This window comes from Diplotaxodon limnothrissa, linkage group LG9 (assembly GCF_057381915.1).
Source record: "Diplotaxodon limnothrissa isolate DT_005_m linkage group LG9, D_limnothrissa_male_GT1.1, whole genome shotgun sequence".
NCBI lineage: Eukaryota > Metazoa > Chordata > Actinopteri > Cichliformes > Cichlidae > Diplotaxodon > Diplotaxodon limnothrissa.
In genome coordinates this window covers 28,633,304-28,651,039 of record NC_140604.1, presented here as the reverse complement: position 1 = coordinate 28,651,039, position 17,736 = coordinate 28,633,304, and the positions used below count along the sequence as shown (strand labels likewise).

At 41.2% G+C, this 17,736-nt stretch overlaps 2 protein-coding genes across 2 annotated transcripts; both read right to left on the bottom strand.

Annotated features, from left to right (window-relative positions):
* Positions 1–1,485: 1,485 nt before the first annotated feature.
* On the bottom strand, positions 1,486–11,313 carry bmi1a (BMI1 proto-oncogene, polycomb ring finger a). Its single transcript, XM_085362461.1, has 10 exons — positions 10,981–11,313; positions 7,178–7,313; positions 6,838–6,934; positions 6,358–6,413; positions 5,767–5,814; positions 5,513–5,621; positions 4,880–4,919; positions 4,490–4,588; positions 4,232–4,312; positions 1,486–2,851 (listed from the first exon to the last, which is right to left on the bottom strand). The coding sequence occupies exons 2-10, from the start codon at positions 7,287–7,289 to the stop codon at positions 2,486–2,488; spliced, it is 1,008 nt and encodes a 335-aa protein (XP_085218587.1). The 5' UTR covers positions 7,290–7,313; positions 10,981–11,313; the 3' UTR covers positions 1,486–2,485.
* A 1,249-nt stretch (positions 11,314–12,562) lies between these two features.
* On the bottom strand, positions 12,563–16,696 carry commd3 (COMM domain containing 3). The gene is made up of 8 exons (XM_085362460.1): positions 16,543–16,696; positions 15,562–15,673; positions 14,371–14,434; positions 14,218–14,252; positions 13,580–13,640; positions 13,444–13,500; positions 13,260–13,313; positions 12,563–12,721 (listed from the first exon to the last, which is right to left on the bottom strand). Exons 1-8 carry the CDS (start codon positions 16,679–16,681, stop codon positions 12,662–12,664), a joined length of 582 nt encoding a protein of 193 aa, XP_085218586.1. The 5' UTR covers positions 16,682–16,696; the 3' UTR covers positions 12,563–12,661.
* Between the last annotated feature and the right edge of the window lie 1,040 nt (positions 16,697–17,736).

Here is a 17,736-nt window from a genome sequence, read left to right as displayed (position 1 = left end):
ATATCTTGTTTTAGTGCTGTGGGGAAAAGAGTAATAAATGTAATCAGGCGACAGAGGAAACTCCGTCTATTAATAAATGATTATTTTAAAAAAAAAGGCTTATGCGCTCATGACAGTGTAAAAAGGTTTGCCTATAGGAGTTAAATGGCTGATCCAATTTATTTCTTACTTTTTAAACTTGTTAGCGGGAGTTTGCAAACCTGTCTGCATCTGCTAGCCTACATTTGAAATATTGGCAACTTTTACGTATAGGATTCATATTATTATTTTGTTTTCTAAATGCAAGGAAAAGTCGATTTTACTATCTTTTCTTTTTTATTAATTTTCTTAGCTCTATTGTAACTAAGTTTGGCGCCAGATAACACCTCATTCTGTGTAAATATTAATACGCAAGTATTTCGTTTTACTTCGCTTTCTTGGGAGGTTTCCCCAAATAAAATATGAAGGCTGCAGGAAGTGGAGCATATTTCTATATGAGCCTTTATATGATTCTTTTTTTTTTTTTTTTTTCGTTTTTCTTTGTTTTTTTGTTTTTTTTAATTTTACCTTTGTTGTGTACCTTTCGATTTGCATTTTTTCATTATTTCTCGGGGGATTTTTTTTTAAATAAAAAGTGTAAAAAAAAATTTTTAAGGGGACAAAACTTTAAAAAATAAACACCGTGTAAAAATAAATAAAAATCTTAAAAATCCCCCGCGGCTTATAAAAACAGCGCAGGCTATCAGATATATATATCTAGATATATATATCTATATATATCTATATATATCTATATATATCTATATGTATACATACATATATATATATATATATATATATATATATGTATGTATACATACATACATATATATATATATATATATATATGTATGTATACATACATATATATATATATATATATATATATATGTATGTATACATACATACATATATATATATATATATATATATATATATATATATATATACACACACACACACACATATATATATATAAACCATAAAATACCAGCGTAACGCAAAACTAAATAAAATAATAATAACAATAATGAAACAAAAAATAACTTATCACAGAGAGAAAAACAACAATTTTAGCGTAGTTTTTGTATAATTACACATTTTAAATTATACTTTGATTAAATCGGTGAAGTCTAATCAGGCCACTTGTTAAACAAATCAAAATTAGGTCTGAACGAATAAACAGTGGTTTATCTCTTTACCAGCCAGTTCTCCTCCACGTCCTTGCTGTGCAGAGCCTGCCTCTCTAACCGAGTCATACTAAATCCTGCTCATTCAGACTGACATCTGGCGCTCTGTCTGCCTTTTAGTTCGACTTTTTCATTTTACACCCATCAAACTGATCGATGATCTCCCAAAATTCAAGAGGAGAAAGAAAAAAAATCGAAGTGACTTTGCCAGTAAGTGTAAAATGTTTTATTTAGATGTTTTATACTGTGCAACAGTAACAATACAATAACTTGTCCATACAATCGAGCGATACAAATACGGAAAGAAAAAAAAACACAAGAAAAAAACAAAAAACAAACAAAGAGACATCAAAACATCTGTCGTTGAGCATGAAATGAAGCTGAAGAGGAGCCCAAGTCATCCCCACGGAATAAAGGGGAATAAGAGAATAACATCGCCGCTGATTAAATATGCATTTTGCTTCTATTTACACACGGATTCTCTAAAACGGAGCGTTAAAGTCGTGGAGGACGAGCAATCCGAGTCCACTGCAGTTACAAGAAACGTTTTTCTTCTTCCAGTAAAAAGTAAAGTCGATTCTTCTTCCGTAGGTTTTTTTCCACCCTACAGCCCTATACAAACTTTTTTGTTTTCTCCTTTCATTGGTACAAGGTGTGCCTGGACACTTCTTTAAAAAAAAGAAAAGAAAAAAAACGTCCAAAATTACACTCATGGGACAAACAAGCGAACCTTCTCTGAGACCAAAAAAAATAAAAAATAAAATAAGGAAAGTGGCGCTACCATGAGCATGCATGTTTAAAGTTTCCACCCCACACGCACATGAAGTAATCATGATAAACACTTTTAATTTGAAAGACGTGAAAACAGGAACAGAAGAGTCACCTTCAGTCACTTCAGGAAAATAAAGATGCAGCTTTTTCTTTCAAAAAAAGTACATGTTTGTCCTTCTCCATCCTTCCAAACTTCCTTTTCCCCTCCTCCTCCACCCTCGACATCTCGTTTTCTTTTTAAAATTCCCACGCCGCTTTTCCTTTCTTCTTTCTTTCTTTTTTTATTTTATTTTGAAATGTCTCCGATTCCACTACGTTTAAACTTACAGATGACGCCATAATATTGAGAACAACAAATGGAGAGAGAGAGAGAGAGAGAGAGAGAGAGAGAGAGAGAGAGAGAGCACATTGTCTACACAATGTAACTACGTTGGCATGAAAACAGTATTAGCTGAGCGGGTGTCTGGCGTTGGCTGGTCTGGTCCGGCACTGCTTGGAGCCCCGCGTCATCCGGATGAGGTCGACGAGCCGTTCAGAGAAACCTTTCGGGGTTTGCCGCCGTTGCCGCCGCAGAACTGGGTGAAGGGTCGGCTAGGGCTCGGGGCTGTGGCGGTGGGAGTCCCGTTGACTGTGCAGCCGCTGCTGTTGTTGTTGCTGTTGCCGTGCGGGTGCGGGGACTGCGCAGGCGTGCCGGGGCTCGGCAGAGACGAGGACGTGGACGGAGCCCCGGCTGGACTTCCGGCTTTGTCGCTGGCAGAGTCGCTCTCCTGCCCGGATCTGCTCGCGCTGTTCTGACCTTCCTGCTGCGCGTGGCTCACCTTCATCTTCTTACAGTTGGGTCGGACTCGGTACTTCAGCGGCAGCGGGCCGTTCTGCGGAAGAGGAGAAGAAGTTATTAAAACATTAAAACTTAAACTGTAAATGGGGTTGGCGCCATTTTTAGGAACTTTATTCAGTTTTTTTTTTTATTATTATTATTATTTTTATTTAATTAGTTACTCAACTAACCCTGAAGTGACCAAGTGGGGTCATCTAACCTATTTTATTCGTAAAAAAAGTCGTAAAAACTAATTTATTAATGGGTTTCTTCTACAACTTTTTAAACTTGCTTTTTATTTTTTTACGGAATTGATTCATTTATTTGCAAAAAAAAAAAAAACTTGGAAAGATATGTGGGGGTCATTTACTTTTTAACCCCAAATTTCCATTTTTAATCACTACTCTATAGAGATCAAGATCCAGTCATGTCCTGGCGTACATTCAGTTTGATAACCAGACCAGAAAGTAGCAAGTTTTGTTATAAACTTGCTACTTTCAACTCAGTAACCCAGATACATCTAAAGCGGTTGGTTTCAGAGGCCACATATGGCATAAAGATCTTGTGCCCTTTGTTGCCCCTCCCCCCTTTTTGCATACACATGATAGAAAACCATAACTAATTGCAGAATGTCCCTGATACACACACACATACATATATATATATATATATATATATATATATATATATATGTATATAAAGGGGCAACATAAAATTTAATAATGTTCAAAGTACATACATATTATTTCAGGTTGAGTACAAAAACATGATACCATACAAATTCGAATATAGCCATGTCCATGGTTATGTATGTGTTCATTTGACTAAAATCTTAAACGGAAACTGATCGTAAATTTTAAACGTTTTTAATATTGAAAATATGTTTTTTTTATTATTATTATTTATTTAAATTTTGGCATCTTTAACAACATGTATGAACAAAAACCCTCTTTCTCGAACAGCTTCCCCATTTGGAGATTTTGTGTTTTTGAAGACTAAAATAAACAAGCAGAAAAATATCTATATTTAACTGACCGCACACTATACAACACCAGCTACAACAAAGCGATAAAAACCTATATATAACAATATACAAAAACTTCAACGCAATGATAAAATAATATTTTAAAAGCTCAGCAATCAAAACGTAAGTATCTATTCTATTTATGTCTCAAGGTGAAATTTTAAAAGTACCTAATTTTGTTGATATTAAATGTATTTTTAAAAATAAATTGTGATTAAATACATTAACTGACACCGAGGGAGATGGTTTTATTTAACAAAGAAAATATTATTAATATACTGCAGTGTATCAATAAAAATTAATACACTGCAATTACAACTCAATAATTGCAGTGTATTAATCACATCTTGAGATAAAAAACAAAACAAAAAAAACCTTAGCTTTCTAAAAATGTGCAAAAATATTTCTTACCCTTCTCCAAGTATAGATATATGCTATATCCATTAGCGTGTAGTAATCTTTCAGAGGTTCATCTTCATACATGACTTCAACCTTAAGAGGAAAAAAAAAGAATGGGTTTATTTATTTATTTTTTATTGTTTTTGTTTTTCACAATAACCTTTTGTAAGAGGAAATCATTAAATATGTAAATAAGATATCTCTCAGTTTTTTGTGATACATTTATAGTAAGTATCTCTGAAAATAAATAAATAATTAAACTAAACAGACCTGGTAGGTGTTTGGGATGTCCATTTTGCTGCGCAGAAACTTTCTCAGATGCATAACTGTCATGGCTGCTGGACACTGCAAGTACCTCTTGTTAGCCACCTGCAGATAAAACACATTATAACAAAAAATAAATAAAAATACATATGTATATACATACGTGTGGAATAAAACATTCATACACAATGACTAGAATCTACACACAGGCTGGTCCACCTTAAAAGCAGCAAAAACAATGTAGCCCTTTACCACTGGAGAGAACATAATTATAATTGTTTGTCTCCACACATGTTTGATTATCCCTTATTCTAAGGCTGTTTTAATCCTAAAGTGTTAGCAAAGATGAAAAAAAAATGACGGAAACAAAAATGTGGCTAAGTCAACGTGCGATACCTGATCTTTTGACTGCTTGTCCTCCACTGCTCCTCCCAGTCTGTGCGCCAAAAAACAGAGGAAAAACATGAGTAACTTTCCAGCGTATGTATAACTCTAAAACTAAATCACACAGAGTTAGCAACAGAATTCAAATTTTGAAAGATTTGAAAAAAATTCTTTTTAAACATACTATGTTTCATGCAGTACTTTTTTGTGAAGTATTACTGTAGTCAAGTATTTTGGCAAATTCCAGACATTAGAATAAACTTATTAATAAAGTCTTGAATATTATTTTATAATGACTGCAAAGGCAGCTAAAATTTACACACCATTAAAAATAATTAATTAAAAGGCATTTGAATACAAAAACCAAAATCTGTCATATTATACGCATGATCCTATTTCTGTTCATTACATCACACTGTGGGTAGGACATGTCGTATTTTGATCTATAAAACATGGTACCAGCGTCAGTTAAGCTAGTTTTGATGATTCTAGAGCAGACTGATAATATCGGCTATAGTGGAGCAATATCTGTAAGCGTATCATAACAGCTGTATCTACTAACGAGAAACCTCTATAAATATTAGATTTTGTAGTCTTTTAGGAACAACTATTTTCCATTTCCATGTATTTTTAATACAAGCGTACCTGCTTTGATCAAAGAACTCAATAGAGAGGCTGATGATCTCATCGTCTGTAATAATTCTCTTGTCCTCATCTGCTACCTCTCCACGATCTTCATTTGTTCCATTAGACGCTATAGAAACACACACATGCACGGCTGGATGTGAGGGTGGGTTTATATGTTGCGTTTACAGCACAGCAGACTCTCTGATGTGGAAAATATTTCGCCAAAAGAAAAAAAAAGAAAGAAAGAAAAGAACATTTTCTTTCTGACTCACCATCTACGGGGTGCTCTGCGTAAAAGTCTCTTCTCCTCTTCATCTCATCTGAAGACATTCAGAAAGGCGTGTTATTACCAATCCATTCACTTTCACTTCCCACTATTACCTTATTTCAGAAACCATGTGCCAGAGTTCTCAGCGCCCCTTAATATTGTGACTTCCAGGAATAAATATTTGTCGAAACACAAGAAAAGCTAGATTAAAACTGTGGCATCGATGTGAGAATTCATGGAAATAATGATTTGATTCTCCAACATTTCTGTCTTACAGATGGGTGATATGAGACATGACCCTGAAAACTGTTTTGCTTGAACCTTGCAGCAAGAAAAGCAGACAGATTTGATGACCATAACACTCAGCGTCATCCCAATTCAACACACCTCTGCACTTTACAACAAATAATTAACTGTCAAGCTGAAACTTCAAGTTTTTCAATGCAAAGCTTTCCACTACACAACATACACACCATATCCAAATGCCATTACATATACCCTCATCGGTAATGTTCATTTATTCTTATTTTAATATACTTGCAGAGACAAATTTACGTGCAAAAGTCAGACTGAACAGTAAAAATGCGACTCTTACTTTTGAAGAGGCCGGGGACCAGTTTGTACACAATGTCCTGTAAAGTTTTGTCAGACCTAAAGAGAGAGAGAGAGGAAAAGAAACTTCAGTCAAGTATTTAAAACCAATTCTTGTCTGAAAAAATAAGACCAGTATTCATCGCTGTGGAAAACCTCAAACGTGTCATGTCGCCTACACGCCTACATGTGTTTCTCATGTCTGAATGTTTAAATCAGAGGCTGATTCAGCTGTTTAGTGGGGAACCCACAAAGGGAAGGAAACCGAAAACAAGTAATGTATTCGCTTAAGATTGCAAAGGCAGAAAATATACGTTCTACACTGTTTAAAAAGAACAGAAAAATCATATTTAAGGGGTTAAATTCAAGCCATCGGGCGTCACTAAACTTTTAGAACCAAATTTATATGGGCCCTGAAAAAGGTAACAATAACAACGGGGGCAGCTGAGCAAAATGCAGAGAGCATGGTAAGCACAGTTCTCACCTAATGTTGAGCAGTGGCTTGGTTTTGTGCACTTGTACATCACAGATGGGACAGTATTTGCTGGTTTCCAGATAGCGCACAATGCACATCTTGCAAACTGCAAAACAGATGAAAAAAAAACTGTTAATGTCTGATGAGATCTGAAAGCATTTCCTGAGGAGCCAAATTGAGTTTAAAAGAGAGCAAGAGCAAGAAATACATTTTGCAGCACTGAAAAAAGAAGACTGGGAATGTTTAAATTTAATCCAACATATCTCACATTTAGCAGCTTCGGGTGATATGAACTGATTTTGACCCATAAAAAAATTAAATGAAATGAAATTAGACGAGTTTTGCTCACATGAATGAAGACATTCGATGATGGTGGTTGCATCTATGAAGTATCCTCCACACAGAACGCACATGAGGTGAGGGTTGAGCTCGGTAATCTTTATCCTGGTCGTCCGATGCATGTTGAGAGGAAGGAACAACAATCCCTGCACGCAGAAGGAGGACAGGTCAAAACAAAAGCACGCAGAGGTTTGTCAACGCACGGCGGGGCATTTGGACGAGACTGCTGTTTGCTTGGACTGTGATAAAGCAACATCAACCTTTATGCCGATCCAGAAATAACCAGAGGGAAAGACGTTCGTTGGCAGATTTACAGGCAGCGGCGAATAATCATAAATCAATCACTTCCGCTGAGATCGATGGAGCCGTGCGCTCCCCACTTTCCTTCGCCTTAGCTCAGCATCTTTAATGACATAGTAGGGGCAGCAGCGGTCGAGCTTTGAGGAACCAAATCTGAGGCACGGCACGGGAATATTGACCTCCCGCAACTTCAGATTTTCGCGCACTTTTAAAAACATGGATGGTTTAAACTCTAAGCGAAATCGAAAACGGTTTAAACCAAGAGCGCAAATGTGGGGGTAAAAACGAAAACCTATGCGAGACAATGTGAAAAATTAAATAAATCAGACCCAGCCAGCACCGAAACCTTTAGTTAAGTGGGTAACCCCCTTACTGGGTTGCCATGTTCTGTGTGGTTTGGCGAATTTTGCCAATAATAGTGGGCTAATATCATCCACACGGGCGCACCGGGGTGACTGGGTGAAAGTGTTTGTTTCTGCGTGTGTGTGTGTGTGTGTGTGTGCGCGCGCGCGCGCAGGGGGGTGGGTAATATGAGGCACCCACTCACTGCGTCAGGTGTGCCACACAAGCCACGGGGAAACCTGAGCGTTTCTATGGCAACCCCGTTTGCTTTTTTAGCCCACATGGCTCTTCGCCAGTGACCAGAACGACAGGATGTCTAAACGAAAACAACACGGCGAGCCGTGCCCGTGTGCAGAGTGGGAACGAGGAAGGACAGAGTCTCCGAGTCCCTCCGTGCACACACACAGCCGCTGGGCTGCCAGGCTGCCGACAGCACGGCTGCCATTTTGTGGAGGAAAAAAAGAAGCATGTATCGGTTCAACGGGCTGCGGGGTTTCCTTCTAACGGGGGCGAATGAAGCCCACCCCGAGGTGTTTACACGAGCTTTATGTATCTGTGAGCCAGACACAGAGGAGCGTACGAGTCCGACCGGGAGAGAGAGAGAGAGATTTCAGCTTTATTTTGATTCGCTTTGCGCTTTTTTCATCAACACCGCGCAGCACCAATATGGCCAGACGCCAGCGACTGCGCCGAAGTTGAGGCGCACGCTGTGTCATTACAAACCATTTATTCTGCGCCATTTCCAGTTCAAGCACCGCACAGTCCATGTATCAAACACGAATGTCGAATGTAGGCTACACTCTGTGCTCGAGTGCATTTCAACAAAAAAGCGAGGGCGGTAGAGTAAAGTCACCAGATGCCAAAGGATCCCGGTCTTCAGATTTTTATCCGGTAGTTACGATCCGGTGGGCAAATTGGTCTCGAAAAAGATGACCAGTCTGGCGCACTTTTTTGTTTTTTAAAGTTGGACTTGTAAAGATTATCGCGGCTGGGTGCTGTCATTTTTTTTTATTTAATGCAATCATTAAAAGTCTATCCGGGGTAAAGAGTGAATATGAGCGGGTGAGCCCTCTTTAAACGCTGGATGAGAGCCAGCCTGCCCAGCTCGGAACCCACACTGTTACTTTATGGAGCCACAGTCGGCACCATGCCCGAGTCCCGGCTGCTTTTCAATGCTTCAACCGACCTCTCCTTGGCCGCCTGTGAACAGACCACTGCGGGCAAGTTTGGACAGCAAATCGGTTCAAAGGATGCCTCACACACGGATAATGATGGATAATGCCTACATATATGCAGGGAGCCTGTTGCGCCATTAATCGATTGGCTGGTGTTTGGACAACTGCTTTCCCCTCTGCCAGGGTGTGTGTGTGTGTGTGTGTGTGTGTGTGTGTGTGTGTGTGTGTGTGTGTGTGTGTGTGTGTGTGTGACCTGCCTGCTCACTTTATAAGACTTCAAGTCAGGTCAGCCAAGAAATCCAAAATAAAGTTAATACGCTTTGGGAACGAATATTGCTGAATGGCCAAAAATCAAACAATACAGTCTGAATTCAGTTGGGAATACGCTGAATGCAGAGGTTTGTGCACAACACGGGCTTTCCTCTATTTTATTTTATTTTTTTACTGATAATTTGGCTTAAGCTGTAGCTGGTGCTGACAGCAGGCCATCAATTATTTCTCCACAACTAGTACATCTTAAATTCTTTCAAACAAGACACGTTAAATTGGAGATTTCCATCGGTTTCTGTAGTGACCCGTAAAAGCCGTGCTAACCTAATTTATTCCCAGACGAGACCAGTTCCTCTTGTAAAGCGTTCACCTCTTACATGTAGATCAACAGCAGCTGGAAATAACCCAATTAAAAAAAACTGGGATGGCAAAAAGAAAAGAAGGAGAAGAAACACATCAGCCGCTGTGAGTTCATTTAGAAAACCGTGGCTTAAATAGCTCCTGATTAGAACTGACCACAGGACTAAAACGTATCAAAGGAATTACGTTTATTCCGTGTAAATGCCTCCCTACTCAGTGGATGTACTCCATCCAGTCTGCTGGGCTACATGATCGCTCCTATTCACACACATGTGAGCCTGTCAACCTGCAAAAACCAAGCGGGTGGTGGTGGAGTGTGTGTTTCGGGGGGATAGATTCATTTAACCCATTATAAGTGCACACAAGGTCTACACCAGCGTTCATGGGTAAAATGATAATTTTTTACCCCCCCTCGCTCTCTACAGAGGAAACACTAGCTTGCGCCCATCACCAGACTGGGAGCTACAGTGTGCGCCAACACACAGACCGTATAAAGGTGGGAATTATTGCGATCCATAATGAGCTTTTAATTGTCAAACAAACAGTCTGTGTTGCTACAGCTCATGTGAATTTAAGTGGAATTACCAGAGCTTCAGACTGCCTGGAGAGGCACAGCCACTCCTTTGTAGTCGCCAATTTTTTTTCTCTCTCTCCCTTCTTAATTTCTTCTTTAAATTTAAATTTAATAACCATCCTTCCCACTCAGGACAAGCACACACCAAAACGTAAACAGCCAGTTGTAGTCCGTATACGCGTTTAACGACAATCCAGTGTTTACAAAGCAGCCGTCATGAAACATTTATGCTCGGTGGAAACGGTTTGCCTCCCTGGCACGTTCACGGGAGCGATCCAAGTTAAGTTAATAAATCCAACATCCGGTCACGTTCACCGAAAACCAACCTGCCACCCAATTCCCATCACCCCAAAGATCCAAACTCTATAAAATGAAGACTCTACGTGGAAACACGAACGCAGGGGGACCGTTTGAAGCACTTGCTGCTCCTCGCATCGCAGCCAACACAGCCTGGTTCGCCTCGGGTCTCCCACTTTACATAAATCCCAACGACGCAATGCAAACCCGAACCGTGACCAACTTATACGGACGCGTAACTGAACGATAGGAGAAGCAGGAGCGAATGTGCCCGACCCTTAATTGGCGTTTATAGTCGAGCGGGGAACATCTTTTGCTGGGGGAAAAAAGTGGTGCGCAGACCCACACACGGAGCTCCACGTCGGTGATCGCTGCAGCCACCGTTGAAAGCTCCACATCCACCGCTGGACGTAGCGGGGGGAAAACACAAAGACACAAAGCCCAAACCTCGCCCTTTCGCCCCGTTAGTTAGAGACGATATCGAAGGAGACGTACCTGAAGGTTCGGCCGGGAATCGGTGGGCACCGAGGCGAGTAGACAATGAAAGTTGGGAGGCGATCAGCAGAAAATGAATAGGAGTAGAGCCGCCATCTTGAAGCAGGCTGCAGACGCTGTCAGTGGCGGAGAGCGCACGGCGGACTGGAGCGCATTTCAGATGTGCGAATAAAAACTCCCCGTTTCCTCGGCGATTGCGCGGCGTGTCCGACAGACGCCTTCCAAGAGATCCCGGTCCTTCGGCTCCGGTTCGGAAAGCTTCCCACTTCGGCACCGATAACTTTGCCTCCAAAATATCCGCTTCGCCCCCCAGTAAAACGCAGCAGTGTGTGTGTGTGCTCCGTGGAAACTGACACCGTCCCCAAAATGGCTTGTAGTTCGACCGCCCCGCTCTGGTCACGTGGTCTGGTTGCTTAAGGGTGCCTAGAAATTACTGTCGGTGTATGCTGTTTCTACTGATCTACGTATGTGCAAAGTAGCAAAGACGTGAAGGAAAAAAAGGCTGATTTACACGCGATGGGCGCGTTTTTAACAAACATATCTTTATTTTAGCGGTTTGTGCCTTTTTCTCGACCTGAAACGACACCGAGAAGCTGCTTAAGGGCGCTCACAAATTACTGTCGGTCTATTCTGGTCTTTTTTTTTTTTTTAAGTGTGACGCATGATTTAAAATAACACACGGTGCACATCCATGCAGCTTGGGTCGCTTTTCAGCACGATGAGGCTCAATATGTCCTGATGGGTATCCAAAATTTAAAAGAAAAGAAAAGAAAGAAAGAGAAGGGCACAATGGTTGGAGCAGGCAGATGTAGAAAGTAGGCTCTCGGTGTGCCCTCTCTCTGATGTCAAAAATAACAGCAGCAGCACACGCGCTCTCACAACTTCGTGTCGTTTTGACCATCAAACGCATCAAAGTCTATTGAGGTACCAAGTGGCTGTCTTCTTAAGCTATCCAGCTCATTGCTTTGAAGATCCCACGCACTTGGTGGAAAATACGCCAATATGACAAATGGCCCTGGTGTCAAACCTTTGTCACAGTCTGTCCTGACATGCTGTGCAGAAAAGAAGAAGAATAAACTTCCACACTTGATGAATTGGAGCCTTAACCCTCCGCTGAAAACGATGGCATCTCGGATGTTTACGGAATCCGAGCCGCCGTGCTGCTTCAGCTGAGGAGCTTTGAACTTTTCAAGCTGAGGTGGACGCAAAAAAGCTCGGGGAGCTTTATTTTTGTTTGTTTGTTTTGTTTTTTAGTGAATGGACTAAAATTCTCATGACGCGAGAAAGCCGTAGATCTCTGATAATAGCCTTTTAAAAATAGAGATCTCAAGAAAGGCTGGGCTGAAACTCTTGTGGTAACAAATACTTCGAGAGAAAGAAAGAAAAAAAGACACCGCTGTCGTGCAGCTATGTCAGAAATCCTACACAAGCTGTTTAAACAACGCGAGGGTGTAATTTCTTTACTGTACACACGTTCAAATTAATCTTTTAATAAAATATTTTTCTCCAGTCCTAAAGGGGAAGTTCTTGGAAGACGTGTAACACACCAAAATCCTGAAATCAGTCAAAGAACAAAGACGATTTTATTTATTTTATTTTTCTTTCAAATACATTTGTTGGGTTGATAACACACGTGACACATCAGTGGCAGGTATAAAGGGGACGAAAGTGGACACAAGCTTCACATCTGACTGGCTTTCTCCATAGTCTTGGCGGCGTCTTTCAACTTCCCCACCAAATCCTGAAAAGGCAGACACCGATCAACATTTATCCATTTATATAAAAAGATATATTATTTATGCACAATGGTTAGACTAATTTCCGACTTTAGATTCAGGCTGATTAGACTGAAGATGACTGACGGCTTGCATTCATCCAATCATTCCAGAGCCGCTGATATCAGCAGGTCTCTGATTTTATAAAAGGCACTGTTGATGTTTCCACGATGATTACAAAACATTTTTAACCTTTTTCAAGTCTGTTCATTATTTTCTGTTAAAGTGAGCTGCAGTAAAGGATGGATCGTAGCGATTCTGTCTCAATCAAAATCAGAATCCGTGAAGAAAAAAATAGCTACCGCATGGACATAATATTACAATTTCCCACGTTGACTTTTTTCCTGAAAGATCCACACCCCTTTCGATAAGGAGAGCTACCACAGAGCAATACGTTCCGTGGTTAGATTGTTTAGGACTGCTAATAAATGTGACTGTAGTGCGTAATGGCACAGGTACGACGCAATTGCGAGACAATTATCCACCCCAAGAGTTTTCCTCTACCTGGAGCTGCTCCACTGTGCAAGTAAAGTTGATGTCCTCTGAGGATCCTTCATTCTAAAAAATAATAATAATAAATAAAGGAAGGAAGAAAGAAGGAGCAAACATAAGCGTCCTGTTACCCATTGAAATATACCAGACTTTATATAAATGCTGGAAAGTAGAAGAGTAAAGCTGCGGCTGTTACCTCAGTGTTCAGTGATATCAAATAGAAAGAATCGTTGACTTTATCCACCTGCCCGTTCTGTGGGAGAAGCAACATTTTAGAAACACACAACAAATGATATACCGCTAACAGACAGAAATTAGTCTCGCGATCTCACCTTCATGTGGTACTCCAGGCGCCACGAAGCGTCGGTAATGTGAGGTAGACCCCTTCCTATGCTATAAGAAAAAGAAAGGAGAGACTGAGTCATCTTTGCTTCTGTAGAAAATATTGCCCATTCATTCGGCGAGGAGGCAGAGAATTAATGATATGACCAAAACTCCTAAAAAACTCTTAAAAACTCTTAAAGTTGCCGTGCGTCACAGGGGTTTTACGCATCAGGTGGTTTTCTGCAGTTAAATCCGTTTGCATATATGGTGGCTCTTCTACAAAAAGCTGTTTGTTAGCACGTCATAAATCCACATTTACAAGTCAGTTAATCTTGGCGCGGAGAAGCTTAAATACTGACTAGAACAACAACTCGCCTCCTCTTCCTCCCACGTTAGCACATCCGTTCCAGACCTCGAATATCCAGTTTTCAACGTGTCAAATCATTCGGTTAATAATTGTGCAAATTTGCGACTCGAGTTTTACCAAAACAATTAAGTAATTAATAAATAATAAATAAACAAACAAAGCCTAGGCAATAGTAGGCTGTGATGGCATCCCCAGAGAGCGAAGCAAACACCTTAAAATAACATGAGCCCCACAAATCTCTTAAGCACTGCCAGCTCGAACCACGCAGCGATGCCTTACCTTGCTAAAAGACGCTCCAAATCTTTTTTATGTTTCTGCAAAACAAAACAAAACAAAACAAAAAAGCACCAATTAGCTGCTGGCAAGTCTGGCAAAAAAACAAAAGAAAAAAAAGGATGAAATAAATGCGTCCTAGTTTTGAATATAGGCTACCTGGTATGCGCTGTAGAATATTTCTGTTCTGTCTGCGCTGAATGTGAGCTCTTCAAGGCTGGAACTGAACGGAGAAGACAATACTTTAAAACGCAGCTGGTTCCCAGAAAGGAAGTCCACTTAGACAGCTTTACATAAAGCAGCAGGGAGTTCATATGGAGATAGCAGAATTGCATGCATTCCTTTCGTCATCCAATTCCAAGGAACAATTAGTTTAATTCAGCTTGTTGCACAGGTTCTGTGAGCAGACTTTGAAAACCGACTTTCTTGCAGTTAAGACTGCGGAGAAGCAATGAGTAAAATATTATTAATAATAACAGTAATAATAATATAATAATATAATAGAAATCTAAAGCGTTTGCAGCTTTAAACTAACGCTTGCTTGTTCGGGACATGCGTACAGTTCATCCTCTACACCTTGAACATCCAACACCACTTGGATCAAGTGGGGAAAAAAATCTTCAGCTGAAAAAAATACACAAAACAAAGAGGAAAAAATGCTACATATGAGAAACTCGTGAGATGTATAAATAATACCACAGATCCAAGTATAACAGCGTAACTACAGCACTAATTTGCTGGAGACATTATGGCTCCACTGGCAGCTTGCAAGCTCCTTCATACCTACTTCAAGATGAGAATAATAAGTCCTGCTACACGAACAGAACATCCCATCGAGCTTCAGAACTTCAACGGATGCTTTACTAAAACCCCGAGTCGCTTTGTTCTGCAGTAATTATACATAAAGACCACACTTAAAGTCCCCTTGGAGGTGAATTCTGGAAGTATTGTCTCCTTGCATATTGTTAGAGGCATGAAAACAGCGCGGTTTTGGCTCAACGTCATGAAATGACCTGCTTGTAAATAGCGCGCCACTTCAGGTGCTTCGCTTTGAAAGGGTTAGGTTTGAGGTCAGGGTCAAACAAGGCGACACACACACACACACACACACACACACACACACACACACACACACACACACACACACACACACACACACACACAAAGAAAACAAAAGAAAGTGTAGGCAGTGTAGGCTACAGGATCCATCTGTATCATAAGGACAGGCTGTTACGTGTGTTATGGGAGGGAGACTCTCATGCGGGCAACAGATAAGGTTGTTTGTGTCCAATTTATAACCACCACCTGCACACAGGGTGGACAGTAAATGCTCTGTGTGCCGTCTCGTACCTTATCGTGGACTGGTCTGCGTTTTGTTTGACCGCCTCCAGTATGAAGGTGACGGCAGCTGTGTGGCTCTGCTTCAGCAGGATTTGGTCTATCTGGTTAAACTCGGGCTGATCTGAAATGACAAAAAAACAGAAAGACGGAATGAGGAATGCTGCTGTTACAACATTCTTACTGGGCGGAACAGAGAAGCCAATTCGTGTACGTCTGATGCAGGGTCCATATACTTTGGTTTCTCCACACTGACGCGCAGAATGGAAATCATTGATAATTTGCATGTGAATGGGACCCCCTGTGCTGCATCAGCCTGGGGTGGGGTGGAGGGGGTGGGGGGTCCTTTGTTTGTTTGTCTAGTGAGTACTTCACTTTCTAAATAATTCCGCAGTAAAAATGGGATTGGGTGCCGCAGAGGTTAGACGACACATGGCCTGTGAAAACAGCTGAAGCAGCTGTGATGAAACTAGAACCTACATCGAGCAAAAGTCTGCTGTCATTTTGCATCATTTATATTTACAAGACAAATTCGAGCCGATTAACAGCATCAGCATGCAGGGCGCTTCGCCGGTCTGCTGAGAGCGATTACAGCCGTCAATCGGATGTGTGTCCGAGATCAGATCGGACTATTAGAGTCTAAAATGACCATCGTGGTCTTTCTAATACTCCGAGCGGACTTGATGCCAGTTTAAATGACAAAAGGGATCCCGAGTGGCCGTGTGTGATTGTGCGACTGCTGCTGAATGCAAAGCAGGCAGCTCGAAAAGACTCGGGTCGCTTTAAAGCAGCTGATGGGCAGCAGGCGGCCACTCGGACTCGTGAAATGTCTTAAAATAAACGCAGGGATCCATCGGGTTAATTCGCAGCGCGCAGCAGAGCCGTAAAAATCCGCAAACACCGAGGCAGCTCCGCCGCACGCTCACACCCGGAGAGAAACCGGAAGCAACAGCGGAGACAAAAGCAGCGGCGCGCGGAGAGGCAGCAGCTCACCGAGGACTGTGGGGTCGCCGTGAGAGGAGAACAGACTCCGGAAAGACACGTCCACCAGCACCTGGAAGCTGCCGTGGTCGAAGACGGACTGGTCTGCTAAAGACTGTAGCCCTCTCTGCACAGACTCAGACAACTCCATTTTGCAAAAGGGAGACCCACGACATCAGACCACGTGACGGATCAGCTGATCTGGAGAAGCAGAGGGCTGTGGGAGGTTATAGCGAGAGAGAGGCAGACTCGGGGCTGCTGAATGGGGAAGACACTACAGCGTATTGTGGATCTCCGAGAAGACGTTCATTCATTTATTGTATTAATCTAGGTTTGTTGTTTAATTGTGCGATTCATCACTGCTGTTTTATCCTCCAGTCGGATCAGTGATATACAGAACAGCGAAAGAATAAATAAATAAATAATAACATCTGCGACCCCCAAGCTTTTCCATTGTCGGTACCACGGATACGTTTAAACGCTTTGCCACGCAGTTTTATTTAGATTTGTACCCTATATCCAGTGTAATCATCCCCATAGCTGGTTTCTGACTGTGGGATTTACCGGGTTACAGTTGTCCCCGGTATTAACTAGACCACTAGACCTCCAAGTATTCACACATACCTCTCTATGAGCAATATTATCCACAAGCGTTTAGCAGCGATTACACTGACACTGGGATATTGGGTTTATGACTTGCTGCCGGTCAGTATTGCTCAGTTATTTAGCCAGATACACAAAGTACGGGGCGGGAGTCTGTGGTGAAGTGCAACACAGGTTAAAAAAAAAAGATTTTTAGGTCATATCCTCCCGAGAAAAGAAGAAAAAATAAGCTTCCTATTGAACTTGTTTGTAATTTCCTGCCACCCAAACACGTGAGATATCAATGGAAAGCCCAGGATGCCCTTTAGTAAAGGACTTAGTAGGGTAGCTCAAATAACTCAAAATTATATCTAGACCAGAAACAAATGTCCATTATAGAGGACACAAATAAATAGGCTGGTTCTAGGGAGGATATAGATCATGTAAGGGAGATAAGGGTGTGGGGGTGAGATTAAGCATTTCTAGTTTAGATAGCAGAGACGTGGATCGTGTCAGATGATGAGCAACATTATCAACATCTTGTAACACTTCGTACAGCTGTGCTACAGTGTGACTTTGCATGCTATGCAGTCCAGCCGTCAGAGCGAAGACACCCCCACTCCT

Bases quoted from the DNA above. Each gene is read 5' to 3' on its own strand.
- bmi1a (XM_085362461.1), bottom strand. From the start codon at position 7,289: ATGCATCGGACGACCAGGATAAAGATTACCGAGCTCAACCCTCACCTC. The intron at 6,935-7,177 runs GTGAGCAAAACT...TCTGTTTTGCAG, and splicing joins CATCGAATGTCTTCATTCAT to TTTGCAAGATGTGCATTGTG. The intron at 5,815-6,357 runs GTAAGAGTCGCA...GAATGTCTTCAG, and splicing joins GGTCCCCGGCCTCTTCAAAA to ATGAGATGAAGAGGAGAAGA.
- commd3 (XM_085362460.1), bottom strand. From the start codon at position 16,681: ATGGAGTTGTCTGAGTCTGTGCAGAGAGGGCTACAGTCTTTAGCAGAC. The intron at 13,501-13,579 runs GTGAGATCGCGA...CTTCTCCCACAG, and splicing joins GCCTGGAGTACCACATGAAG to AACGGGCAGGTGGATAAAGT. The intron at 13,314-13,443 runs GTAACAGCCGCA...ATTATTTTTTAG, and splicing joins TGATATCACTGAACACTGAG to AATGAAGGATCCTCAGAGGA.